This window comes from Mustela nivalis, assembly GCF_964662115.1.
Source record: "Mustela nivalis genome assembly, chromosome: 1".
NCBI classification, from domain to species: Eukaryota; Metazoa; Chordata; class Mammalia; order Carnivora; family Mustelidae; genus Mustela; species Mustela nivalis.
In genome coordinates this window covers 194650003-194677365 of record NC_139020.1, presented here as the reverse complement: position 1 = coordinate 194677365, position 27363 = coordinate 194650003, and the positions used below count along the sequence as shown (strand labels likewise).

Sequence of the window (27363 nt, the reverse complement as noted above, 5' to 3'; positions counted from 1 at the left end):
CTGTACTAGGGTTCTTCAGAAAAACATAACCAATAGGAAATATACACAAACACACACAAATGTATATACACACACAGACACAGGGATGAGATTTATTACAGGAACTGTCTCATGTGATTATGGAGGCCAAGAAGTGTCCAAGACCTGTCATCTTCCAGGGAATCAGAAAAGTCAGTGGTATAATTCAGTATGAGTTTGAAGGTCCAAGAACAAGGAGCTCTGAGATCCAAAGGCAGGAGCGGATGATGTCTCAGCTCAGAGAGCACCAACTCATCCTTCCTCCCCACTTTCGTTCTTCTCAAGGTCTCAGGGGATTGGATGGTACCCGACTGCATTGGTTAATGCCATCTTCTTTACTTAGTCTCCTATCCAGATGCTGATCTCTTTCAGAGACATCTTTATAAACACATATCTGGGCATCCCTTACCCCAGTCAAGCTGACACATAAAATCACGAGGACTCATATATTCTGATTTCAAAACTTACTACAAAACTACAAGTTTGACAAGGATGTGGAGAAACTAGAACCCTTGTACACTGTTGGTGGGAATGTAAAATGATGCAGTGACATGGAAAACAGTATAGTCGTTCCTCAAAAAATTAAAAATTGAATTACTGTAATATCCAGCAATGCCACTTCTGGGTATATATCCAAAAGAACTGAAAGCAGCATCAAAGACGTATTTATATGCCCGTGTTTACCGCAGTATTCCTCACAAGAGCCAAGAGGTAAAAACAACTCAAGTGTTTTATCAATGGATGTGTAAATAAACAAAAGATAGTATATCCATACAATGGAATATCATTCAGCCTTAAAAAGGAAGGAAATCCTGTCATACGCTACAACATGGATGACCATGAAACCATTACGCTAAGTGAAAGAAGTCACAAAAGACAACCACGGTATGATTCCATTTACATAAGACCCTGAACATAGTCCAATTTAGAGCAACAGGAAGTGTAATGGTGACTGCCAGGGGTTGGGGGCAGGAGGAAAGGAATATAGAGTTTTGTAATGGGTACAAAATTTCAATTCTGCAATTTGAAAAAGTTTTGGAGATCTGTTATATAACAATACAGATCTCCAAAACCCTTAATGATCTGTACACTTAAAAATGTAAAATGTATGAATTTTATGCCATATTTTACAATAAAAAAATTTTAAAAAAAGCTTCACTACATCTTGACAAAACTAAAATCTGGACCCCAGTATCCTTTAAACCATTCCTTCCAGCGGAGAACTCTATTACGAAACACTGTACACATGGACCCAGGACCAAATCCCTCCCACTCACCTTCCAACTCACCTTCGTTTTGGTGCCCTAATGAAGAGCTCACAGAGGAGCCTGCCCTGCTCATCCTTATAGTCTCGGATGGTATTGTACAGCTCATGGCATACAGCAATCTATACATGGGAAAAGTGGAAAAAAAAAAATCACCAGAAAAAAAAAATCATCAGAAATGAACAGAAAGCCAGTGTAGGTATAAGGATCATCCTTAATAAAAACATATCCATAAAAGGCAAGTAGAGAAGAAAATGGACAAATCCCCCAATTCCCCACAGAAACCCAAGTCTGAAATATGCTGACAATATTTCCTTATTTAAATAATTTAACTGTTTAGGGGTGCCTGGCTAGCTCAGTCAGAAGAGCATCTGACTCTAGATCTCAGGGTCATGAGTTCAAGCCCCACACTGGATACAGAGATTACTTAAATAAAACTTAAAAAAAATTTAAGTGATTAAACATCTTGGTATCTTTCATCAGATTTATACTACTTGTGACTGTTTTGTTCTCTTAATCTAAATTGGTTCATATCACTCTCTTGGTTAAAGTCATTCAAAAGAGGAGCTTTTTACTACTGACAGAATAAAATCTAAACTCCTAAAATTGACCATGGAGAATGCAGAATAACTATATCTGGGCATCCCTTAGCCCAGTCAAGCTGAAACATAAAATTGCATCTGGGCAGACTTTGCCAGTCTCCTTCTTCCTCTTGACCACCTTTCTCTATAATCACACCACAATAAACCCATTCCTAACCCAGCACCTCTGCACTGGGTCCCTCTGCCTGGAATACCCCTTTCCAGTTCTGTGTAGGGCCAGTGCCTTCCCATTACAGAGAAACCCCTCAAGGTTTGGGCCTGAGTAGCTGGAATCACCCAAACTTTTTTTTCTTAGCATTTATCATTAGCTGAGGGTACTTTATTATCTATTTGTCCATCCGTTTACAATCTGCTTCTGCCACACTAAATCTAGGCTCCACGTGAGAAATTGGCTTGTCCCCAGCCTGCCTCTCTGCCTACTTGTGATCTCTCTCTCTGTGTTAAATAAATAAATAAAATCTTTTTAAAAAGTTCTCATTATAAAGAAAACAACATTTTTGGGGGAATCATCTATAGGTGAAGATGGATATGAAACTAATTGTGGCTTCATGTCATAATATACATAGATCAAATCAATATAGTGTACACCTTGAACTTACACGGTTTTAGATGTCAACTACATCTCAATAAAACTAGAAAAAAAATTTTTTAGAAGATTTATTTACTTATTTGACAGAGAGAGAGAGAGAGAGCGAGCGCGCACGCGCACACACAAGTAGAGAGGCGGGGGGGGGGGGCAGGCTCCCCATTGAGCAGAGAGCCAGATTTGGGCTCGCTCCCAGGACCCTGAGATCACGACCTGAGCCAAAGGCAGAGGCTCAACCCACTGAGCCACCCAGGCGCCCCTAGAAAAAAATTTTTATTCATATTTCTATTACAATGTCTACCATTCTCTGATCTGTAGAATTCTAAGTCCTTTGGTTATTTTTAATTAGAATTAGGTACTTCAGCAGATTGCACTTTTTCATCAAACAGAAATACCTTTTCATCAAAACAGAAATAACTTTATGCAAATTTCTTATTCTAAATACATTCTGAGTAATTACTTTTTTTGAGAATTCTTAAATATTTATTTTATTTTTAAAATGCATTACTCGGGGGCGCCAGGGTGGCTCAGTCGCTTGGGTGTCCGATGCTTGGTTTTGGCTCAAGTCATGATCTCATGGTTGCGCCACATCAGAATCCACATGCTCAATGTGGAGTCTCCTTGTCCCTCTCCCTCCCCTTCCTGCTCCCCCGCCCCAACTCGCTCATTCTCTCTCTAAAATAAATGACGTTTTTAAATAAAAAGGTATTATTAACCATAACTGACATACAATATTATATTAGTTTCAGGTGTACAACATAGTGATTCAAGAATACTATACATTGTTCAATGCCCGCCATAGTAAGTATAATCCCTATCTGTCACCATATAATGTTATTACAGCATTGTTGACTATATTACTTATGCTGTACTTTTTATCTGTGACTTATTTATTTATTTTTTAAAAATATTTTATTTATTTATTTGACAGAGAGAAATCACAAGTAGGCAGAGAGGCAGGCAGAGAGAGAGGAAGGGAAGCAGGCTTCCTGCTGAGCAGAGAACACGATGTGGGGCTCGATCTCAGGACCCTGGGATCATGATCTGAGCTGAAGGCAGAGGCTTTAACCCACTGAGCCACCCAGACACCCGACTTATTTATTTTATAACTGCAAGTTTGTACCTCTTAATCCCCTTCAACTATTTCATCCACCCTCCACCCACCATTATTTCTTAATATTAAATTATAACTATTAAGACTACTGGCTAAATATATGCTTTACCTAAAAAAAAAGATTAAGACTATTAAGCCAGAGGAAAAACAAGTGGTGAGGCCTTGCATCTTAACTGCTTATCATTAAAGGAAGAGTAGGAAAAGCAGGAAGAAACTATGTGATGCGAGTTACTCACAGGATCTACAGTTGGAAGATTGGAAAGTCTCCTCCTTTTCCTGCTTGGACCTGGTGTGGATACAGAATGGTGCCCGTCATCAAAGTCCCCGCTGACACTACTGGATGGGGAAGTAGCTCGTCTTCTCTTGGAACCCATGGAATCCAATTTCTTCTATAAGAAATAATTGGCCATGTTCTTATACTTAAATTTAGACACTGCCACCAAGCCCTCAGCTAGGCACTTGCTACCCAGATTCTGGCTCACTTAGGAGGATATTTTAACTGTTGTAAGGCAAGTTAACTGTCAGTTTTTTCAGTGGAAGTTCTGGACTTTGTTGCTTCAGCCCCTTCACTTACCAGAATGCTACACTTTTAACTCAGATGGGGCAAATTCAACAAAATTTTACCCATCGTATGTCACCACATTTGAGTGACCCAATCGTGTCTGGTCCCAAATTTACTCCTCACTGGACTTTGACAATCTACATGTAGGGGTACACCAGCATGGAGGTACTGATCTCCTCAGCCCCTGAGGCAGCCAGGAACAGAAGCCCCAAGGCAGTCCCCTCTGGGGTCAACAGCTTCATCTCTTTTCCCAAGTGTGTCTAACAACTCTGATCATTTTCCAGGTGGGTCATGATGTGGAAAAAAATAGTAATCAGTGCCTGAGGCAAAGGAGTAGTGCCAAAGTGTAGGGGACAGAGGACAATTAACCTTCTAGCATTTTAGATGAATTCTAAAATTAACACACTCCATTCATTAAAGAAGGCCACAAAATATATCCCTGAAAAACACTTAATGTGACTTACCATACCTATGTCAAAGTAGTAAAGCCGTTTTGAGACTTTTCTGTCAATCAGACTGACCTCCTTTTCAGTTATATGAGGTATTCTATCCCCATGAATTCTGAAATCATAGCTTTAAGTTTCAGCAGATGATCTGGAATAGTACCTCAGAGGGCAACTTTTAGATCCTAGTTGGCCTTCCAGAAACACATCAATATTTGCTGTCAGGGAGGCTGTCTAGTATCTAATGTTAACACAACTTTACAAATGTACACATTTGACTGTAACACAAAAAATGCAACCACTGAAATGATCTGCCACAGCTAGAGGGCAAGGGTATATACCTGAGAAGGTCCTATAATGCTTATACAATTTAACAACAGTATCAAATAGTATACTGTGATTTCAAAGGTCTGTCTCCAAAACTAAAAGAAAAAACTGATTCCTGTTTCACTCATCAACGTTCAATGTCGGTAAACTAAGACACCAGCAGCTGAAAGAATGGATTGTCGGTGGGCATGGAGAGAAAAACTAGGGATCTCCAGGGAACACAAAGGAGGAGCAAAACAAACCAACAAATAGAACATTCTGGTAACCAACTAAGAAACAAGAGGAGTCTCCTATTTCTTCCTCTGAACTATGGTCCACATGGTATTTAAAAACAGCCTACCATGACAGTACTCCTTCCTCTCGCTTTGGTTATACAGTACGTTAGTTTACAATTAGCGACAGCTAAAAGGTTCAAAGGGCTTAAGCCAAGGACAGCCAAGTGTTGTTGATTTTATTTTGTTTCATAAAAGGCTGATAAACCGGTCTCAGCTCATTAAGATGAAGAAACGAAGGACCTTGGTAAACAAGCTATGACAAGGACACAAGTGAATCTGATGAACGTGACAAGGGAAACTTTATGGAAAGGATAACAAAACTTAAGTGGAAGGGAAGAGGCAAGGAAGGACAGAAAAGAGAAAAGGTGTAGATGGTCAGTAATTTACCAGCTTTACCAGAGCACAACCAGCGCCTCGAAAAGCCAGTCTCCTCATTATGTCTGAAGGCCAAGTGAAGCCAGTGGGAGAAGGCAGGGCTTTAGAAGTGCTGATGCAGTGTTAATATATTCAAAACTGAAAGAGAAGAACAAGGCAGAGAAAGGGAAAATAAAAAAGAAAGGTCAGAAGAAGTAAAAATGAGTACGAGTAGATAGAAAACATTCAAGTAGAACTGCTACAGAAAGACAAGAGAACTGGAGAAAATAGCCGTATCGGTTCTCTTGTACCAAACTGCTGAAAGGCTCAGGCACTAACAGTACCTGACATTTCTTTCCATTTTAAAACCAAATGCTTTTCATATGCTTTAAGATGGCTCACTGGGATTCCCCTTTACTCACATGGAATGACTGTCAATTCCAGGAATGAAGCATGCCTGCCCAAATGCCCCCTAGTCAGTAAGAGCAGAGTTCAATCACAGAGCTGGAATGGAGAGTGAACACATGTGGAAGGCTCACATGTGACACCGAGTGTTGGCAAGCTGGAACAAACCAAGAATGGCTCATGTGAACAGAGTCTGGAAAACTCCACCCTCTCTAAAAAAAATTCAGAGAAATACATTTCTTTCCAAAAGTCCTATTGGCATTGGAGAGACACCACACACAAATTTAAAGAAATTAAAAACAAAGTCTTCAATCATTTTGGCAGGTGAGCAAAAATTATTTTCGGAAATAATCCACTGAAAAGCAAACAACAAAAACTGTACATTGTGATGTATATATACCAGTTTAGACCACACAATATCCAAAACTCCTGAAATCATTAACTTTCTTTGGTAAAACAAGAAAAAGATGCAACTTAAGGATAATTTTCAATTATTTCCTTATCCGGAGGACATATTTTTAAATGCATTTGAAAGTCTGACAACAAAGGCAATGTGGCCAGGTAGGTGGGAGAAGCAACAGGACTTGACCTCAGAAGACCAGAATGTGAGTCCCAAGTCCTCCACTTCGAATTATCTGTTTGATGTTGCTTGAGTCACAACCTCTCAGAGCTGTTTCTTCACTTCTAAAATGAGAACAGTCAGGTGGGCATATCTGCCTTAGATTATTCCGGTTGTGAAATGTACATGAAATCACTTTGAAACTTCAAAGCACAACAAAGAAGTTTCAACTCTAGGATTAACTACTCCCTGGGAAAAGGAATAGCACTTTATTCATTTTTGTAGCTCTGGATTATAGAATTGTAACTGGTACAGTATGAATGATCAATTCAATAATAAACACATTCAAAGTACACACAAGTGGGGCATTAAAAAAAGTCTGTGTGGTCTAAAAGGACTGTGAGCATCCCTTTGGCAATTCTTTTCCCATGAAGAGGAAATAGATTCTGGAGCTAAAATACAAGTTTTAAAATGGCACCGATTAGTCACATGTCCAAAAGTCTGACAACCAATAAATTACAGTGGACACTAATGAATAATTTTAAAATGTGGAACTGGGAAAATATTGACTCATTATACCCACATGGTATATTTTGACAGTATAAAAACTTATCATACTCTCCTGTATTTCTCGTGATACTTAATACTGTAAGACATGCTTAGAACAAAAATCTTGAAAAACAGGATTTGAAGGGGGAAAAAAATAATTCTTCCTTCTAGAAAAAGAAAAAAACCTTAACACTGGCATCCACAGCTTTTTATTATTTATTCTATGCCTTAGTTGCCTATTTGTTAAGCAAAAGTGTTAAGCCATATGTATTGTTTCACAACTTGTGTTTTAACTTAGGATTCTTCCAAATCAACATTCCTCCCCATGATATTTAATGGCTTGATAATAGGCTATCGTATATATACCACAATTTACTAATCTTGAGGTTTGGGGTAGAATATTAATATTTGAGGTACTTTGTACACCCAAAGCCAAAGAAAGCGATCAAGGCCCTTCCATTTATCCATGCACATTTTTGTTACTGATTTAAATTGGAAAGACTTTTTCAAAAGATACTTTCCTATCTTCCTTCGAATCTTAAAATACCCACGATCTGTTAACAAACAAAAAAGCAAAATCATACTGCTCTTAATGGATAAACATCACTTCAAAATCATTTTTGAGGAGTCCTAGTTTTTAGGAATGTAAGTTAGTAAGAATGTTTTATTCCAACATATGTTCTACAGCCATAGTAATAATTTCTGTATCTGCTATACTGTGTATTTGCCGATTGTTTTTCAGTATTTCTTCTACATTTTGCCTATCTTATTTAAATCATCAGTATCTGCTCTATCACAACAAAACTACGCTTCTTTCGGAAAAAAAAATCTTAAGAGGTGAGAAATTATTAAAAACTAGGAAACGTACAGTTTTAAAACATCGATTTTGTGTGTGTGTGTGGTGCTGCAAAAAGAGAAGATACTTAAATATCTAGCCTCTACTATAAATACAAGTCCCATTGATAAAAACATTCGATCTGAACACAGTCATTTAGAAAATGTAAAAAAATAAAAAATTAAGACAAAATTTTTAACTAGTTGAGTTTGAGTCCGAACCGTCAAGAAACAACAAAATAAAGGAGGCCCTGACCTGCGGAAGAAATGAAAGACTTCCCGGACCTGTCACTGGTTCGGGACTAAGGGAAACGTTGACAGCTTTGAAGCTGCCCGCGACGAGTGCTCGACCAGCCGCAGGGGCGGGAAAGAGGGAGCGGGGAGTTTCCGGGCCGTAGCGCGCCTTTGTCCCGGCCGGCAGGTGCGGCAGGCTGCCTGGCCGTCCCGACGCCCGCCGCCGTGCCCCGCCCCGCGCGCCCGGCCCGACCGGCGCGTCCCCACGGCCGGGGCGGGGCCTCCGCCGCTGCTCCCGCCCGCCCGGGCCCACACAAAGGCCCGGCAGCCGGCCGAGAAGGAGCGGCCCCGCCCGCCCCGGGCCCGGCCTTACCCAGCCGCTCCGCCGCCTGCAGCCCCGGCCGCGGTCACCGACCGCCGCGCCCCGCCCCGTGGCCGCCACGGCTGCTGCTATTGCTCCTCCGGCTGCGGCCGCTGCCGTCGCTCCAGCACCCGCCGCCCTCACCGCCCTCACCCCTCCCGGTGCCGCCGCAAAACCAGTCCCGCGGCCGCCAAGCGAACCCGGCTCCGCACGACACTGCGTGCGCGCGCACGCGAGCGGGCGGCGGCGCTCTTTACGGCAATAGCGTCAGTGCGTGGCGCTCGAGCTTGGCCGCAATTTACACGTGGCTGTGTGGGACGCGGTTTGCTGCTGCTGCCTCTACAGTCACTGCCGGCACTGTCCTTGTCGCTACCAGAATGAAGCGACCGAGTGAGTGGGATCGGGGAGCGGGTGTTGAGGGGCCTCTGTCTCTGAGGGTCAAGGAACCACCCGGGGCGTTCTTCTGTGGGAATGGGGGAGCCTCCGGATAGGCCGTCATGCTGGTCGCCAGTAGAAGCGAGGGTCGGAAGGCCACACGCTGACCGCCGGCCTGTTTTGCGAAAGGTAGACAAAAGTGAGGATCACTGGGGCGCCTGGGTTGTTTAGTCTGGTAAGCGTCTTCCTTTGGCTCGGGTCATGATCCGGAGTCCTGCGATCCAGCCTTGCGTGGACTCCCAGCTCAGCGCGGAGTCTGCTTCTCCCTCTGCCTCTTACCTTCCGCCTCCTCTTATTCTCTGTCAAATAGATAAAATAAACAGGGAGTTTTTGACGAATAAAGAGAGAGTACAAGCTGGGAGAGGGAGAAGCAGGCTCCTCGGTGAGCAAGGAGCCGGATGGGGGACTCATCCCAGCGTCCTGGGGTCATGACCTGAGCCAAGGGCGGACGCTTAACCGACTTAGCCACCCAGGCGCCCAGATAAATAAAACCCTTAAAGAAGAAAAAAGGGAAGATGAGGTCTGGGTCTCCTGCCTAAACAGTGTCTGAGACAGTTGCGGCCCAGGATTTTCCTCTCTTGGGCCATGTTCAGTCTGGCACTGGCCAGGTCTGAGAGCCAATTCTGAAATCCACTGTTCCGCCCTAACTTGTGATTCATGGTGTGTGCTAGGGGTGTCCGGGTGGCTAGTGCGTTAAGCCTCTGCCTTCAGCTCAGGTCATGATCTCAGGGTCCTGGGATCCAGCCCCACACTGGGCTCTCTGCATGGCATGGAGCCTACTTTCCCCTTTTTCTCTGCCTGCTTGTGATTTCTGTCTGTCAAATAAATAAATAAATAAATAATCTTAAAAAAAAAAAAAAAGTGCCTGCCCTTTGGGGTCACATGTTTCTGAGAGTGATTTTAGTCTTCTGTGGGAAGAGGGGGAGTAAGGAAGCTGGGCTCTGGGCCAGATATACTGAGTCAAGTTGTCGGAGGTTTTAGAATGGCCTATATTTACTATCCACCACATATGATTCTTAAATTAGGTTTGAGAGTTGATTAATTGCTAAATAGGAAAAGTGATGTGACGACATCCCCCCAAGCACAGTCACTAAAAACGAAAATGGATCACTTGTGTCTAATCGTTTTTGTGATGGGTTTCTTTGCAGAGTTAAAGAAAGCAAGTAAACGCATGACCTGCCATAAGCGGTATAAAATCCAAAAAAAGGTAAGCGTTGTGCTTTAAAGAGCTACGTTAAATATAATGCTAAACTCATTTCTGTCCCACCTCTTCTCCACTAGGAGGTTTGGATTAATAGGATTTCACATTATGAATTTGAAGTTAAATAAACTGTGTGTGGGCACAATCTTAGACATCAGGAGTATAGCTGTAGGAAAGTGCAGTAATTTGGTGCTAAGTCTGTAAACTCTGATCAACATGTTAATGTCTGCACAGAGTCTCCTGATGACATGCTTTTGCTGCTTTATACATAAGTACGTATGTTCTTCGTGTTGTTACAGTTTAACTTTTCTAGGTTATCTTATAGGTATAACCAAGTTTAGCCAGATACTGATAAGAATTTTTATAATAGGTTCGAGAGCACCATCGAAAATTGAGGAAGGAGGCTAAAAAACGGGGTCGCAAAAAGCCTAGAAAAGACCCAGGAATTCCAAACAGTGCTCCCTTTAAAGAGGCTCTTCTTCGGGAAGCTGAGCTAAGGAAACAACGAGTAAGATATGTTAATTCAAACTTTGACCAAGTGGTGTGTGGGTATGTGTAGCTTTTCAAAATAAAATAACACCAGATTGCTTGGGCTCACCCGTTTCTCTTACGGCTTGGACACAGCTTGAAGAACTAAAACAGCAGCAGAGACTTGACAGGCAGAAGGAACAGGAAAAGAAAAGAAAACTTGAAACTAATCCTGGTGTTAAGCCATCTAACTTGGAACCTGTGAAAGAGGTATGATTAAGTGTCTTTGTGAATGAGAGTTCTGACGTAGAAGTAAAAACACATACCTAGGGCAGGGGCAGCTGTGCCTCTTGAACAGAAAGACAGTTTCCAGAAAGAAATACCACTTGCAGTGCCCCTAATTAGCCATGGAAGATAGAGAATCAGGTTGTACCTGAGGTGCTTATTTTGTGTACTTTTTCCCTTGTCTTTACCTTGCAGGAATTCGGGCAGGGCAAAGCTAAGGACAAACCCAAGTCCGGCAAACAAAATCCGAAGAAGTTGTATTGTCAGGAACTTAAAAAGGTATTTTAGTCTAGGTTAATGTCTAAAAATGGTAGTGAGGTTGAGAAGACTAGAGTCGTTCTTTTTCTGACACCAGCCCTGTAAATGTGGAAGTGGAGTTCACTTGAGCTAGATGAATCCTTCAGCAAGTTGACTTATCCTGTTTTGTTTTGTTTTTGTAAAGATTGAGAGAGAGAATGGGCAGGCAAGCAAGGGACGGAGGGAGGAGGAGAAGCAGGTTCCCCGCTGAGGAGGGAGCCCTAGTAGTAGGGTGCATGGGGGGGGGCTCGATCCCAAGACCCTGAGATCATGACCTGAGCCAAAGGCAGATGTTTAACTGACCGAGCCACTCAGACACCCAAGTTCTCCTTTTGTTTAGTTTGTTTGTTTATTTATTTATTGTGGTTTATTCTGATTAGAGCCTTTTTTGTTTAGCTAAAAGAAACATTCTTAAGGTTCAAAATTTTTGCACAGGAACAGTTCCCTATAAGCATGTTTACAAAAATGTTACTTTGTGTTAAAGTAACATGTTGATAATGTGGTTTTTAAAATAGAGGAAAATACATTCCAGCAAGCAGTGTGGAAAAAATACTCTGTTGAAACCTAAGTGAAGGAAGTCAGGGGTTAGAACTCCTATTCCCAATACCCATTTTCCCAAGGTTACTTCCCTATGACTAGACCATGATTGCTGCTCAGCAGCTCCTGGCAGGCCAGTGGGGCCTGTCAAACTACATAATTCAGTATTTACTTTTCAAATCCACTTTCATGGAGACCAGAGGCTGCCAAGCAAACCTGTATTTTACTTTGCTGTGAGAAAGGATGAACATGCTAACATTCTTCATGTCAAAGTGAAAATGTAAGACCCAGCTCTGAGCTTACCTTCTTGCGAAGTGGAAGATGCCCGTACACTCATACGGAGGGTGTTGCCAGAGCAAGGGACCCTCCTCTGATAGTTTCTGCCTTGCCAGGTGATTGAAGCCTCAGATGTTGTGCTGGAGGTGTTGGATGCCAGAGATCCTCTTGGTTGCAGGTGTCCCCAGGTAGAAGAGGCCATTATCCAGGGTGGACAGAAGAAGCTGGTACTTATATTAAATAAATCAGGTGAGCAAAAGGGGATGCCTTTTATGTACCAGTGCACTAGTGAGGTATGAGGAAAACATGTGACCAGTCTTACTTTCACTGAAGACTGATAAGATCCAACTCTGACCTCAATAAAGCCAGTGCATATGGTCTTGTTGCTAAAGACAGTGCTGGGCAGTGGGATGGAGGTATTTTCTATAAGCAATAATAGGTTTCTACTGGTTTGGTTTTGTTTTCTTGGCCATTCAGTACTTACTATCTTGTCTTATTTAAGAGTCTGAGTTTCTCTACTTAGCTTACTGTGCAATGTACTGGACCTAGGAAGTGATGGTAGTTTGCCATATTCCCCACATCTGCATAATGTCCGTATATGACGATATGAAGTGCACTTAGGAAAGTACTGGTTTGAGCATCAGGGCCAGAAAAACCCAGAATGCCATCCATAGTACTGTTGGTCACTCTCGGGTAAATATCTGGAAACACTCAGGTAATTTACATTCTGGAAACATAATTCTAGAGTTAAGTTAGTAGGGTCATAATCTATAGGTTGACTTAATTCTGAAGGGTGAGTAATGCAGAAGGGAATCGAAGAAATACTGAGGTATAGATCCTGAACTTGGTTAAGGTAAGGACAGCATGGTAGGGAGTTTACCCTCTTTCCATCTTCCACTTAAATCCTTCTGAAAAAACTGAAGAGACAAGAGTAAAATCCAAAGTTTATCAGATAGCGCAAATTCATGTCAACAGAATGACCAAATTGGGGTGTGTGTTTTATTCCTAATCCCTATTAGATTTGGTACCAAAGGAGAATTTGGAGAACTGGTTAAATTATTTGAAGAAGGAATTACCAACAGTGGTGTTCAGAGCCTCAACAAATCTGAAGGACAAGGGCAAGATAGTCAAGGTACTCTTTTCGGTCCGTGGTGGGAAGTATGGTTCTTTCAGATTTTGGATGGCTGAAATATGATGAGTATATAAAATCTTGATTAAAAAATGAGAACTCATAAGATCCAACTCTGATTTCATCCAGAGATAATCTGAAAGATAATAGTGTGGTGATTTTAATAGCTGGGCTCTGGAGCCAGATTGCTTGGGTTTTATTTGGTGGGGTATCAGATGTAGTTAAATTAATTACATGGAATTTTAGCATTTGAAGGTAAGGAAGAGAGCTCCATTCCAAAGCGAAGTCTGTGTTGGAAAAGATGGCCTTTGGAAGCTTCTCAGAGGTTTTCAGGAAGCTTATGGCAAAGCCATTCAGGTCGGAGTAATTGGTGAGTTTCATTTCTTATCTCTTACTTGCCAAGGTTTTACTCATGTTAACAGTGTATTGGGTTGGTGCTCAGTAAAGGGCTTGTTCAAACATTAGCTTCTTACCCGCTTCACCGAACACAAACAAATTTTAATTGCTGCCTATTTCAGTGCTGTGCTGTGCACTGTGGGAGTTTGGCTTCTGAAAGCTGGTTTGTTTGACTTAATCATCTTTTCCTGCTCTGATTGCTTGTGCAAGAAATGAAGATGCTAAGATTGGTCTTAGTGTTTAAGTGAAGACACTCAGATCCAACTCTGATCTTGCTGCAAACATCAGGCAAACCCAAAATAAGGCAATGAAAATTTTATAATTACCAATACATAATCTCTCATCCTATGGATTTCCCATTTGTAGGTTTCCCAAACGTGGGGAAAAGCAGCATCATCAATAGCTTAAAACAAGAACGGATATGTAATGTTGGTGTATCCATGGGGCTTACAAGGTAAAAAGTGAGTTTTTCCAGAATTGTGATATTTCATTATAGATGAGTAAAATTTTTTTTTTTTTTTTTTTTTTTTTTTGGATAGCTCAAGGAAGACCATTTTCTGTTTCTTTCTTTAGAGGTGTCAGTGAAAGGAGCAGGGATAAGTCCGTGCTAGACTTAGGGATTAGTGTGGAATAGCTGATTAGTGTGGAATAGCTCCCATCTAGTTTCAAAGACAAGCAAGTAGATTGAGAGAAGGGGAAACTGCCTCAGAAGAAGGGATGCTTGACCCCAACTCTGAATTGAAGTCAGCCAGGTGGAGGGGAAATTTTCATGGCAGAGCAGACAGCGTGTGAGGTCAGCATGTAAGCTGTACCGTGTGTTTGTCTTCAGTAGGGGAGGAGCACTGTTAGCGTTTCCGATAAACATGAAGCCGATGATGAGGAACCGGATCTGACAGACTGTGCTGAGTTTGTTCAATCCAACCCTGAGCTTCGCGTTGTCTCTCATCCTCCAGGGAAACCAGTGCTCCCGTGAGTTACCATCCCTCTTGTTCCAGGTGCATGCAGATTGTCAGCCTGGACAAACAAATCACCGTCCTAGACAGTCCAAGTTTCATCGTGTCTCCACTGAATTCTGCCAGCGCACTTGCTCTGCGAAGTCCAGCAAGTATTGAAGTGGTGAAACCAGTGGAGGCTGCTAGCGCCATCTTGTCCCAGGCTGATGCTCGACAGGTAGAAGAACACCCCCCCCCCCCCGCCTTCCGTTGCGCTCTTTTTCATCATAAGCATTTTAAGTAGAGGATTTTCAAGATTTTTTTTACTCTATCAGATGAATGACATTTTCAGTTTTTCTTCTTTTTTTAAAGGTGGTACTGAAATTTACTGTTCCAGATTTTAAGAATCCTCTGGAATTTTTTACATCCCTTGCTCAGAGAAGAGGACTGCACCGAAAAGGTGGAAGCCCAAATTTAGAAGGTGCTGCCAAACTGATGTGGTCAGAGTGGACAGGGTAAGACTTCTTTCTTTTGGCATTTTGAGGATCACATGGAATGAAGTAACTGATTTTTGACAAATCTTGTGTTGAATACCAGTGCCTCCTTGGCTTACTATTGCCATCCCCCTACATCCTGGACTCCTTCTCCACATATTAATGAGGGCGTTGCGACCAACATGATACAGGGCCTTAATCTGGAAGAACTGGAAAAGAACAATGCACACAGCATACGTAGTAAGTTTTGTGTTTACAGTCTTCACTGGCTGACGGGCCAGAAAAAGGTCTCCTCTATTTACATGAGCACTGTGTTTCTTCCCTAGCTATCAGGGGTCCTCGTTTAGCCAGTAGCATCCTTTTCCAGTCTTCGGGTCTGACAAATGGAATAATTGAGGAAAAGGACATACCCGAAGAGCTGCCAAAACAGAAAGAGAAGCAGCAGCAGGAGGAGGGGGAGGACTACAGTGACCAGGAAAGTGTTCAAGAAGCTGCTGTAAGTATGTTGCCTGAGTTGCTTAAACTGAAGGAAGTTTTCTAGCATTATAATGTCTAACAAATGGGAAGGGGCTGAAGGGAGAAATTCAACAGTATGTAACAGATTACCCCCCCCCCCCCAAAAAAAAACACCAAAAAAACCCCTTAAGATTTAGGTGTTTAAGTCTTGCAATCATTAGTCTCAGTTTTGTGCATCCCATTATGTGTACCTTCCGGGTCTTTTTCCAGATACGCCATTCCTTGGATTAATGGCAGACAAGGGTTACTAATGTCATACTATTTCTCTTTGTCCCACAGGAAAAGAGCTCAGACATGTGTGGGGCAGAAGAGGACTGGGAGGCACTGCCTGAAGAGTCTCAAGCAGGTGGGGCAGCTTGGGTGGAGGGATTTACTAACAAAGCAGCATGGTATCAAATTGCCTATTTTTTAAAAATCTCTTTTCTTTTCTCCAATATAGATGAGTCAGCACTATCTTACATCTCAGATAAAATGACTGAAGAGGAAGATGATGCTTATGACTTCAGTACAGACTACGTATAATAGTCCTTTCATAAGGTGGCTTCTTAGCATTTTGAACAGACTGCTAAGCTGTTATATTGTGTGTGATGGACCAGTGATGGACCAGTTTGTTGTACAGTATGATGTAAACTGTAAATTTTGTAAATATGTGTATTTTTTTAAATATGGCAATTAAAAAAGTGTCTTAAGTTCTATAAGAGAATTCCCCTCTTATACAGTGAGTGAATAGAAGCATAATTAATTATCTGGAAGCAAAAAATCAAGATACCTATTGAAAAATGTAGGTTTCACTTTATTAACAGCTCAGACCACAGGTTAAGGTTACAAAATTAAAACCAAGCAGCAGTGTTGAATTAGCTGTACCAGTCCAATCACCTCTGGTCATTCAGCATGGTAGTAAGCAAACACTTGGTAAGGCAGATGGGAGACATTTATTGTCTGTTAGCCAGGGTAGTCTGTCCTCTTTACCCAGCTGAAATGTTCTTTTTTACATGGGTTGCCGCAGATTGGCTTGGAAGCCTTACAACTGTTACTTCCCACACATACTGTCTTCCAGGATTTCCTGAGAAATGCTTATAGCATAAATTACATTTTATTTTGTATTTGAGATCTCCATATGTCTTCGGATCAGGCTGAACTTGCCTGTTGGGTCTGGAATATACCATTTTTCCCAGACATCAGAATAGGAAGCAGTTCTTCCCCATGGCTTAAAGTGACCATTCCAATGGAGTAACTTGGCAGCCTTTACAAACTGGGGTGAATATCGTTTTCCAGCACTGGAACCTTACATTGAGAGAAAAAGAGCCAAATGATTGTACTAGTATTAGTTAGAAATAAGAATGCTACATCATACTGGAGAAAACTTAAAGGAAACTAGATGTATCCCGTCCCTGAGAATAGTCCTTCAATTAATTCCTTACTAGCTTAGGCCTTTTGGTGGATTTTTTCGACTTACCAAGGTGGCGGACGTTCCACATGGGGTCGATGGTAGAGTGCTGTTGATAAAATACAATCAGCAGAGGAGGTGTGGTGGTGCTGCCAGCCAGCGTTCTGCTGTACAGCCCCTCTCTTGGGAGAGAGAACCAATGGAAGGTGTTAATGGAGAATCCCGACAAATTAGTCTTAAGACGTCCCCAGAGTTGAAATAAGGGTTTTCACAGGGTGGCCAGCTATATACTTACTCTACATTGAGTTTCATCCATTTTTCCAGCTGGTTGGTTATATTCTGTTTTTTCCATTCTGTCAGGTTTGCAACAAAAACTCCAGGATTAAATGAGCAGGTGCTGGCTTTCATGGAAAGTTTACGAATTCTTTCCTTTTTATAGTCAAGATAGCCGATGTAATTATACTAAAACACAGATGGGATATATAGTATGTTTACTGCTTCAAAGAGAATAGATATATAACCAATAGTAAAGAGAAAAACCTGCTTATTTAACTACTTGGATTATCAGCAGAGGGTTCCGTGTAAAGGAAATAAAGTTGACATCTCAGATTCCAAGTTAGAATAGGAACCTAGAATAAATATACTAAGCCAGATATTCAAGGAGAATTAGGTAGTCATGTTCACTGACCAAGCCATAGGAAAGCAACCTTGAGTTCTGGGATGAACTGAGGAATGTAAAACCGCAAAAAAGAAAGCTCCCTGATTTTGCTGCTTTCCTCCTATTACCCTGCGTTATAGAGCATGGAAGTGTCTGAACAAGATACCCAATAAGTAACTCACTTGGTTCCCTGCTCCACGGATGACAACTTTGGTAGAGGCTGAGTCGCAATCTTCTGAAAATGCAGCTGCATGTCCTGGCTTCAGTGGTGTATTATAAAGGGCAAGAATATCCCCTGAAATAGACAGATTTAAGATTTACACTTTGTTGTTAAGATTTACGCTTTAGGGGCACCGGGGTGGCTCAGTGGGTTGAACCTCTGCCTTCAGCTCCGGTCATGATCCCGGGATTCCGGGATCGAGCCCCACGTCGGGCTCTCTGCTCTGCAGGGAGCCTGCTTCCTCCTCTCTCTCTCTGCCTGCCCCTCAGCCTACTTGTGATCTCTATCTGTCATATAAATAAATAAAATCTTAAAAAAAAAAAAAGATTTACGCTTTAAGTTGCCTCAAATGCCCACTCCTCAGGGCGCCTGGGTGGCTCAGTGGGTTGAACCTATGCCTTCAGCTCAGGTCATGATCTCGGTCTTGGGATCGAGCCTGCTTCCCCCTTTCTCTGTCTCTGACTGCCTCTCTGCCTACTTGTGATCTCTGTCAAATAAATAAATACAATCTTGAGGGAAAAAAAAAAAGGTGCCCATTCCTCCCAATTAGGATGACCTTTTAGAGGATGCTAAAACCACCACAACCGCCCACACTCTGGACAAGAAAAGCACCAATGGTGACAGTCTTTGGTACCTTGCACAATTACATCGTCATCCATATAAATGGCCTTCTTTGCACTGGGAACCAGAATTGGCAAGTAGAACCTAGCAAAGGTTAACTAGGAAATAAAAAGGAAAGAAGCATTGGCATAAGATCAGTCAGTGGCTGTGCGTTTATTAGAAATTCCCAGAATGCTGCTCATGCCCGTGCAGGAGATAGCGGAAGGGCTCAAGAACTGCCCCACCTGGGTCCCCCAGGGAGCTACTTGCAGTGCGCCCAATTACTCGGGCATTCCAGTCCTTTTCTAATACAGCTGACCCTTGAACAATGCAGGGTTTAGGGATAACGGCCCCCTGACAGTCAAAAATCCACATAAAAGGTCACTACCCCAAAACTTGATAACCTACTATGGACTAGAAATCTTACCTAGAATATAAACAGTCAACATGTTTTATGTTACATGAATTATATACTGCATTGCAATAATGTAAGCTAGAAAAAATGTTAAAAGCAGAGAAAACATTTACAGTACTGTATCAAAAAAATCCATATTGAAAAAATCTGCATGTAAGTGGACTCCTGTAGTTCAAACCTATGTTGTTTTAGAGTCAACTAAACTCCCAAGTACAAACAAGGATGCAGAGAACTCACTGGTTTTACGGATTCCCCCTGGTCAGGATCCTCCTTTACTTTCCCTTCCAAAAGTTTAGTGTCAAAAGTCACAATTTTGTACCTGATGCTTTTCAAGGTACTGCCGCCGAGCCAGGACCTGATGAAAATAAAGCACCAAATTTCAGTTTTATATAACCATGTCCCCAAGACTACAGCCTTCTCTGTGCCTTCCAAGGGCACAGCGTAAGAGGAGCCCTGATGATGAGATAGGCGTCTTACAGCCCCTTCACCTATGCAAACCTTGGTTTCTTCACCAGCAGTGAGGGGACGCCCACCCACGTCCCTGCCTGAACCAAGATTCTCTGGTGACGGATGGTGCTCCCGCTGGGCTGACACTTTCGATCACTAAACTCCCTGTGGAGTTGAGAACATCCCATTACCATATGTGGTCCATACATGAAGGTGGTTCACATACATGAAGAAAAGTCAGAATATGATGGCAGTGAAAGCTAATTATCAACAGAGTGGGAATCACCACATTATGATAGACTCTAATTCACTGTAATGACTAATTCTTCCAAGTTTAAGGTATTGTCTCTAAGAAAAGTCTATATTCTCTAAGGTACTGTAGGTACTGTACATTCTTTCTGTAGCTATTCTAATGTAGTGTTTGTTTCTACATTTTAGATGGTTTGGAAGTTTTTAAAATAGGGGGTTAAAAAGTCACAATTTTCTCAACTAAACATGAACCATGTAGGAAGCCACAAGGACGGGAATGTTTCAGAACTTTGGCAACTGGGGCACCTGAGTGGCTCAGTTGTTAAGCCACTGCCTTCAGCTGAGGTCATGATCCCAGGGTCCTGGGATTGATCTGGGAGTCTGCTCCTCCCTCTCTCTCTGCCTGCCACTCTACCTACTTGTGCTCTCTGTCAAATAAAATCTTAAAAAAAAAAAAAAAAAAACCGTTGACAACTGTTAACCTGTTAGACAAGATGTTTTTTTTACTAAATTTCATAAATCTGAATTCAGAGCATTTTTAAGACCTAGGTGAGTTTTTGTTAATCAACTTAGGATTCTATGACTAGTTCCAGCAATTGTAGTAAGGAACGTTTACTGAATGATTGTGTTTTTTATATATTTTCTCATTAAGTTGGGTATTTTCACCCCACACTTAGAGATGTGGAAATGGGCTCCAAGGGGCTAAATAAATGTTCCCCCAACCACGCTGGGCCAGGATGCAGATTCCGCGCCCGCTCACTGCACCACACCGCCTTGCCTTTGCTCCCCCGTCCCATCTCTACTAGACTTACTCAGGGTATGTCCATGAAATAAGGAAATTGTAACAGGATGTAAATTAACATATTGCATCTTTCACCAAGAAATTCATTACCAAATGGTATCAGCCTGAGTCGACAATGTGTATAGGGCACAGCTGATTTACATCTTGGCACAAATTCCTTGTATTGTTTCTCCTACCGTGGGGAAATGTTTATGATGCAATCACATGGAAAAACATGTCATATGTGTAGTTCTGATGTGGGATAATCCCAGTTGTATAGAAAAAGAATATACATAGAGAAAAAAAATTCCTGGATTGGCAGCTGGCCTGTCCTAGAGCATCCTCTAGAAGCAGAATCATCAGGCAAGCAGAGCTCACCGGAGATGGTCTGCTGTGCCATTGAGTGTAACAAGGTAGAACATCACATTGGAGCGAGTGTTGTGCTGAATGCTGTTAATAGCTGCAATGGCCCCCCCGAGCCTATCTTCAGATGCAGCAATGACCACAGGAATCTCCTCTTGTCTCCCGTCTACAGCTTGTCGGGGAACATTTGGGACAAAGTCTATGGGCTGAAACCCCACAATTCCTGAATCTGCAAAGAACACATACAAGGAAGGTATTGTGATACAAACAGTCTCATGAGATTTTGAATAGAGAGCCCAAGATATGAAAAGAGGTAAGGTGAGGACTATACTTACCTCATTCTCCCCTCACTGCAATGTGAGGCATATGGCCCAGAAACTTTTTCCTATGTGTAACAAGGCTTTTGGAAAAACAGAAGCATTAAAAAAAAAAAAAAAATTGGTGGACTGAATTCTGATACAACACTGGTGGGAATACAACAGAATCTTCCTAGAATGTATTTTAGCAATTTGTATCAAGAACCTTAAATGGGAGGTGCCTGGGTGGCTCAGTGGGTTAAAGCCTCTGCCTTCGCCTCAGGTCATGATCTCAGAGTCCTGAATTGGAACAGAATTAGGAACGTATCACACTGCATCACACACAGCAACTCTAAGTACTGTTTTGTAAGGGTTCTTTTTATCCTTTTGTAATATACATTCATTTACATTCACTGAACACCTAATATATGGAAGGCAGTACCTAGGCACTGGCATTGTAGCCATGAATAAAACAGACAAATCTCCGCCATCATAAAGAGCAGACAATAAGTAAGTACACATGATACACTTGTGTGCTCTTGTGTAACATGTTTTTGTGGGGGTGCCATCAGAAAAAGTCTGAATCACTACACCAAGACTTCTTCCTGTGGAGACAAACTACATGGCATTAAAATTATATATGAGGAGTATCTGGGGATGCAGGTGGTTCAGTCGGTTAAGCCACTGCCTTCAGCTCAGGTCATGATCCCAGAGTCCTGGGATCGAGTCCCACATCTGGCTCTCTGCTCAGCAAGGAGCCTGCTTCTCTCTCTACCTGCCTCTCTGCCTACTTGTGCACGTGCTCTCGCTTGCTCTCTCTGACAAATAAATAAATAAATAAATAAAATCTTTAAAAAAAAAAAGGTATCTACCACCATGGTGACTTGCTTCAGATACAATCACATGGAAAACCTGTCATGCGCAGTTTATAGAGTGCATAATCTCATAATAGAAAAAATATATACACAGGAAGAAAAACCCAGGAAGGTACTATGCCAAACAGTTCTCTCTAGGTAATGAAATCATGTATTCAATGAAAATTTACTGAGCACCTCCTGTGTACCGCCATCATCTATATGCAAGTAAGATAAAGGAGTGAACAAATTAATCTCATGGAGCCTGACTGCTTTTTTCATTTTTATAAATGTTCCAACCAGAACATACATTCCTTTATGTACATATAATATGTATATATGTAAATATACCATGTTACAAAACACGCTATCGGAGCACTCAGTGAAGGTCGGGGAAAGCGATCAGTCTTTTCTTGCTGTGGTCAACTACGGTGTGCGGCAACCCCAAGGTGATTTTTGAGAAACATCCTGAAGCCTCAAACATCCCTCAGTACCAAAGCAGGAGCAGTGTGAACAACTAATTTAAAAGAACTGACAACAGAATTATAAAATAAAGTGACTTTTAAATCAGTTGGTAGGCTTGATGGTTTTGTGCTTAGTCCCAGTGACACTCTTCCACAGGTTAAATGAAAGTAACAGATGAAGGAAAGTGACCACAGGACACTAGTAAACAGGGCAGGCATCAAAGAGGAGCGTCACTCACCTGTCCCCACCTGTAAAGCCCCCTGTGACATGCCACAGTGTGAGCAGACAGCAGTGCACGGAGGCTCCCCTAAGGCCTCTGATGTAGTGAAAAGAATCTACCCTTATCAAACCTGTAACAAACCTCCACACAACTGGTAGAAGGCGAGGCTGCAGGAATATGATGAGTACCTCCACTCCCTTTCCCAGAGCCTAACAGCTTCTGTAAGGACCAGAAAACTTTCTTTCCCTTTAGCCTAGTGATGTAACTTGGGATGCCGGGATACAGGGAACTCCGGGCCCTCAACAGATGCCAAGGCACTAATAAGGGCTCCCATACCTGAAGCCTCATTCCTTAGCAAACTGCTCAGGCCGAGGAAGTTATGATGCAAAACCAGTAAGAAGAGAGCAACAGCCAGGACCAGGATGATGATGTTTACTGAAACACAGGAAAAGCCTGCGTTAATCTCTACCTTTTGAGCAGCTAATAGAAACAACGTAATTTGTACAAAGAGCATACCTTTACGGAAGGACATCTTTCTCTTCTGTCTTATATAAATGTTAGTTTTTAACCCTACAAGACAAAAACAAGCCCCCAAAGTCAGCAGGTACATGAGAATTACCATCAAAATGCCTCAACACTTTTATTCATGTAGAAACATACAGTATTTTCTGCCAGAAACTCATTTTGAATTAACAGTTTCCAAGAACCCAAATTGAGATCTGAATTTATATAGTAGTCATGATAATAAAATACTTGCAAATAACTTGGGAGAAACAGCCTTGTACATTAGATGTCAGCAGATGAAAACCAAAATAAATTCTATCAAGAGGAATACTTGGGTGTCTAACCACCATGAAAATGTTTTCCAAATGAATTTCTACTCAAAATTCCTAGTTAAATAAGAGAAGGACTGAGTTATCTATAATCAAATAACCTGAGGTCAGCCTCAAAGGTACAAAACGTCCTTGTTCTGAGTTGTATACCACCCAGTTTTAATTGGAATTAAAGAGAAAAACATTTCCCAAATCATTTAAAACTATAACAGAGAGAGGCACCTGGGTGGCTCAGTTAATTAAGCATCTGCCTTCAGCACAGGTCATGATCCCGGGACCCTGGGATGGAGCCCTGCATCGGGCACCCTGCTTGGTGGGGAGCCTGCTTCTCCCTCTTCCCTCTGCCTGCTGCTCCCCCTGCTTGTGCTCTGTCAAATAAATAAATAAAATCTTAAAATAATAATAGGGGCACCTAGCTGTCTCAGTCAGTAGAGCATGGGACTCTTGATCTAGGGTTTCTGAGTTTGAGCCCCACAGCTCAAACAACATAAACAAAAATGGGGCACCCAGGTGGCTCAGTGGGTTAAGCCTCTGCCTTCGCCTCAGGTCATGATCCCGCGGTCCTGGGACTGAGCCCTGCATCGGGCTCCCTGCTCGCCTGCTTCTAACTCTCTCTCTGCCTGCCTCTCTGTCTACTTGGGATCTCTCTCTGTCAAATAAATAAATAAAATTTAAAAAAAAAAAAAGGTAAAATGTAAAATAATCACAATCATAATTCAGTGGAAATGAAAATATGTGTGCAAATAAATTAAACGATCAGATTTCTACATCATCTCTGGATAATGTTTCCTTAAAAGATTTTATGCATCCAGGATACTATGATCTTACCCCTAAGACCTTTATCCTTTGCTACTTCATTCTCCCCCATGGGAGTACCTAACATTTACATAAGGCTATCAACTTCAAAAAGCACTTTGAATTATAGCATATTTCTAAAATCAAAGTAAGTCTGAATTAATTTCACTGTAGAAGTTTGTGCCTATCAGACACTTGATTTCTCAAGGCCTTTGGAAAAAAGAGAAATATATTGAAGAATTGTTTTAAAAACTGGGGATTATCAATCACACTACAAATTTGGGAGAAAATAATTCAGACTCCCAAAGAACAATCAAAAATACAAACACACTTGGGGCACCTGGGTGGCTCAGTGGGTTAAAGCCTCTGCCTTCGGCTCAGGTCATGATCCCAGGGTCCTGGGATCGAGCCCCCCATTGGGCTCTCTGCTCTGTAGGGAACCTGCTTCCTCCTCTCTCTCTGCCTACCTCACTGCCTACCTGTGATCTCTGTCAAATAAATAAAATATTTAAAAAAATACACACACACTCGAGAGCACTATATATAAAGTACATTATACCAATGAACTTCTCTAAAGAACACACATCATTATATACCCTGAGCAGTGCGCCTCTATCACACGGTGAGCTGAGCCTTTCCTCCAGAAACTGGCTGACCAGGAGCTGCTTAGACAAAACTGTAGCATCTGCTGCTTGGAGCCAATTTCTACCAAGACTGGAAAAAACTACCTCACTTGAATAAATGTCATTTATTTAATGGTACAAGAGACAGTGTTTTAGCTCAACAATGTCAAGTAACTGTTACTTAACAGATAGTATGTGGACTGAGAGATGTATGTATCTGTGCTATTCCAGTTAGCTAGACACAAAAAACCCACAATCCTAGCAGGTACTTGATGTACTTAGGGAGATCAGCAGGGCAGAAACCACTTGCCTTGAAAACTCTTCTACAGTTATCTATATGCAAAATGTCAATTATTATGAGCACTGCCAATTATTATGATTCTGATCCACACTTCCTTTCCTGGTGCAATTCTTTGTAGTGAAATTCACTGATGCGGTTAGAAAGATTTCTCAAAACACACACGGACCCTGGCATGTGTAACAGTGGCTGTACTTTTCTAAGAGGACACAGCTGTGAACGTGATCAGCCATATTCAATTTTTCCCTACGGAAATTCTTTTTTGTTTGTTTAGAAATTATAAATAAAACCTCCACATTCCCAAATCACTCACAAAACATGCACACATGCATACAGCCAGGACAGGCATATCCAGAAATACGAGTGAAGAAACCTTAAGGAGAAAGAACACCATTTTTTAAATTGGCTAGTCCCTGCATTAGTCCCCACATTCTCGGCAGCTGTGCATACGTTTCCACTTACCCTCTTGTTAATATGTAGCCTTATGCAAGACCATGCCATGGATGCTCTGTAACTTAACCTCTAACTGTTTCCTTGGTGCAGCTTCAGCAAACCCTCCCTCTCTGCTGGATCAGACCCATCAGCGTATCAGGCTCTTCTATCTTCCAGTTAATTAAAAAACAAAAAACAAACAAACAAAAAACAAAAGACACCATTCCCCAGTTGATCCACAGACCCATTTCTCTGCTCCCTTCACTCTAAAAGCTTGGAAAATTTTCATCTCTCGCTCCACTCCTCTCCTCCTCTCCAGCCAGACTTCTGTCCTAGGGTCCCATTTAAACTGATCTCGTTGAGGTCACCAAAGACCAAGGCCATCTTTCTGTCGCCTTATCCATCCCCTCAGAGGCCATCAGTAAAGTTCACCACAGCCCCTCCATTACAAAATTATCTCATTTGCTTTTTTATTTCTGTGTGCCCCAACTAGAAGGTGAGCTCTATGAGAACAGAAACCGCACTGAAAGTGTTGACTGATGTAGCCCCACCATCAAAAAACCATGACTGGTATTCGGCATGTGCTATTTGTTGAACAGTCTTGTAATTAGGAGCAATGGTGGTTCTCGGTGCAGAAAGGGAACACCACCTTTAATAAGTCATGAAAATACATTTCAATATAAGGACCAGCATGGATTCCAACAAAAGAGCTCTCTCAAATGGAACCTGACAGGTAATTTCCTTTTCCCATCATATCTTACAGCTCCAACGCCATAAAGCCTTTACAGCAAATGCCACACTGTGAAGTGCGTTTAAAAAGGGATAACACAGCGTGACCGGCTGGCTTCAGTTTCAGAAGCCAGTGACTATCTCCAGGTTGTGAGTGCAAGACCTATGTTAGGTGTGGACAATGCTTAAATAAATAAAACTTTAAGAGGCGGGGGAGGGATAGGTTTATTTCTATATACAATAAAAAGTCTATTAAGTCTCTGTCAGGCTGAAAGATCTGGAAAGGCACTAAGGATTTCTCCTACCTCTTCATCTTGCTAGCTGCTACTTGGCTTTCAGGACTCACAGGAGACTCTCCCAAACCCCACATCGGCTGCACTTGCCCTGAGCTCCCACATCCCCCCAGGCCTCTCTATCCCAGAATAAATCCTGCTGTCACTTATTCCTGGGGTGGTGCCGTTGTCTCCCCTGACACGCTCTGGGCTCTAGGAAGGCTAGGCCTGGTGTTGGTCACGTTAGTATCCTAGGCCCACTGCGTGGCCCAGAAAAAGGTACCGTGAATGTGCCGAATGTGTGGATGAGGGCGGCAGTCCCGGGAGTGCTGAGAACCCCACCGTCTGGGACTCCCGACACGCAATACAGCAGAGAGGCCAGAGGCTGGGGTTTCCCAGGGCGGTTTCTCTCCGAAACCTAGGCACCCCACCTCGCTCAAAGCGACAAGGAAGAGCCCAAGTTTGGGAGGTAAACACCAGTCCTGAAAGAGAAGCAGAGCGAACCCTTGATGGGTCTCTACTGGGAGGGCCCGATGCAGCCGGCGAGCACGCCGCACCGCCAACTTAGAGACTCTCCGGGTGGGAGTATCCATTCTCATGCAGGGGAGGCGGAGGGCGGGTCCCCTTTTCAAGGGGATACCCTTTCTCTCGAGGATGTGGTCCGAAGTAGTCCCCTCTAAATTCTAGGAGTCATTAGGGCCCCCTTACACTTAGGGACGACGGGGGCGGGGAGACGCTCCGGAAGCTCCCCCCAGGCCCAGAGACACCCCACCCCGCTCTATTAGGGTGCAGCCAAGCCGTTCTCTTCGGACGCTCCCTGCAGCCGCCCTTACCTGCAGCCGGAGGAGGAGGAGCCACCGTGCGCGCCGCGGCCCGCCCCGCCAGCTCAGCGCCCGCGCCGCAGGCCCGGGGGCCCAGTTCGCCGCCCGGTCGCCGGCCTCCCCGCACTCGCGACTGAGCCCACCCGCCCGC

The 27363-nt window shown here is 42.6% G+C and overlaps 3 protein-coding genes across 62 annotated transcripts in view; 1 reads left to right on the top strand and 2 right to left on the bottom strand.

The window, feature by feature from the left end:
- The window catches only part of PBRM1 (polybromo 1), a 128294-nt gene extending 119591 nt beyond the window's left edge, over positions 1-8703 (bottom strand). For 15 of the 50 annotated variants that reach the window (XM_082701022.1, XM_082701036.1, XM_082701037.1 and 12 more), the window contains exons 1-4: positions 8501-8602; positions 5580-5705; positions 3822-3974; positions 1308-1405 (exon numbers count right to left, since the gene is read on the bottom strand). In XM_082701022.1, coding sequence (XP_082557148.1) covers positions 1308-1405; positions 3822-3974; positions 5580-5627 — 299 coding nt within the window. In that variant the 5' untranslated portion in view covers positions 5628-5705; positions 8501-8602. Of the gene's footprint in view, positions 1-1307; positions 1406-3821; positions 3975-5579; positions 5706-5968; positions 6109-8149; positions 8365-8500 lie in introns of those variants that run through there. The other 35 variants (XM_082701055.1, XM_082701038.1, XM_082701040.1 and 32 more) reach the window with 15 other exon arrangements.
- A 42-nt stretch (positions 8704-8745) lies between these two features.
- On the top strand, positions 8746-16152 carry GNL3 (G protein nucleolar 3). The gene is made up of 15 exons (XM_082701467.1): positions 8746-8878; positions 10072-10130; positions 10495-10632; positions 10749-10862; positions 11073-11156; positions 12104-12236; positions 13007-13119; positions 13363-13486; positions 13879-13966; positions 14508-14682; positions 14817-14959; positions 15042-15178; positions 15265-15434; positions 15734-15800; positions 15894-16152. Exons 1-15 carry the CDS (start codon positions 8866-8868, stop codon positions 15974-15976), a joined length of 1641 nt encoding a protein of 546 aa, XP_082557593.1. The 5' UTR covers positions 8746-8865; the 3' UTR covers positions 15977-16152.
- A 74-nt stretch (positions 16153-16226) lies between these two features.
- Positions 16227-27361, bottom strand: GLT8D1 (glycosyltransferase 8 domain containing 1). Of its 11 annotated transcripts, none has more exons than XM_082701473.1 (11): positions 27225-27361; positions 25421-25560; positions 22926-22979; positions 22746-22844; positions 20590-20803; positions 18972-19089; positions 18354-18438; positions 17682-17794; positions 17137-17303; positions 16911-17023; positions 16227-16738 (listed from the first exon to the last, which is right to left on the bottom strand). In XM_082701473.1, the coding sequence occupies exons 3-11, from the start codon at positions 22939-22941 to the stop codon at positions 16548-16550; spliced, it is 1116 nt and encodes a 371-aa protein (XP_082557599.1). In that variant the 5' UTR covers positions 22942-22979; positions 25421-25560; positions 27225-27361; the 3' UTR covers positions 16227-16547. The 11 variants fall into 11 exon arrangements, with proteins under 11 accessions (XP_082557599.1, XP_082557602.1, XP_082557603.1 ...); XM_082701476.1 differs by having other exon boundaries at positions 25421-25556; positions 27225-27294; XM_082701477.1 differs by having other exon boundaries at positions 25421-25556; positions 26675-27232.
- Between the last annotated feature and the right edge of the window lie 2 nt (positions 27362-27363).

Excerpts from the sequence above, each read along its gene's own strand:
- GNL3 (XM_082701467.1), top strand. Across the intron at positions 13,120-13,362 it reads ACAAGGGCAAGATAGTCAAG|CATTTGAAGGTAAGGAAGAG; the intron begins GTACTCTTTTCG and ends ATGGAATTTTAG. Across the intron at positions 13,967-14,507 it reads GTATCCATGGGGCTTACAAG|GTGCATGCAGATTGTCAGCC; the intron begins GTAAAAAGTGAG and ends CTCTTGTTCCAG.
- GLT8D1 (XM_082701473.1), bottom strand. Across the intron at positions 20,804-22,745 it reads GCTAAGGAATGAGGCTTCAG|ATTCAGGAATTGTGGGGTTT; the intron begins GTATGGGAGCCC and ends TGTTCTTTGCAG. Across the intron at positions 16,739-16,910 it reads GTGGAACGTCCGCCACCTTG|GTTCCAGTGCTGGAAAACGA; the intron begins GTAAGTCGAAAA and ends TCTCAATGTAAG.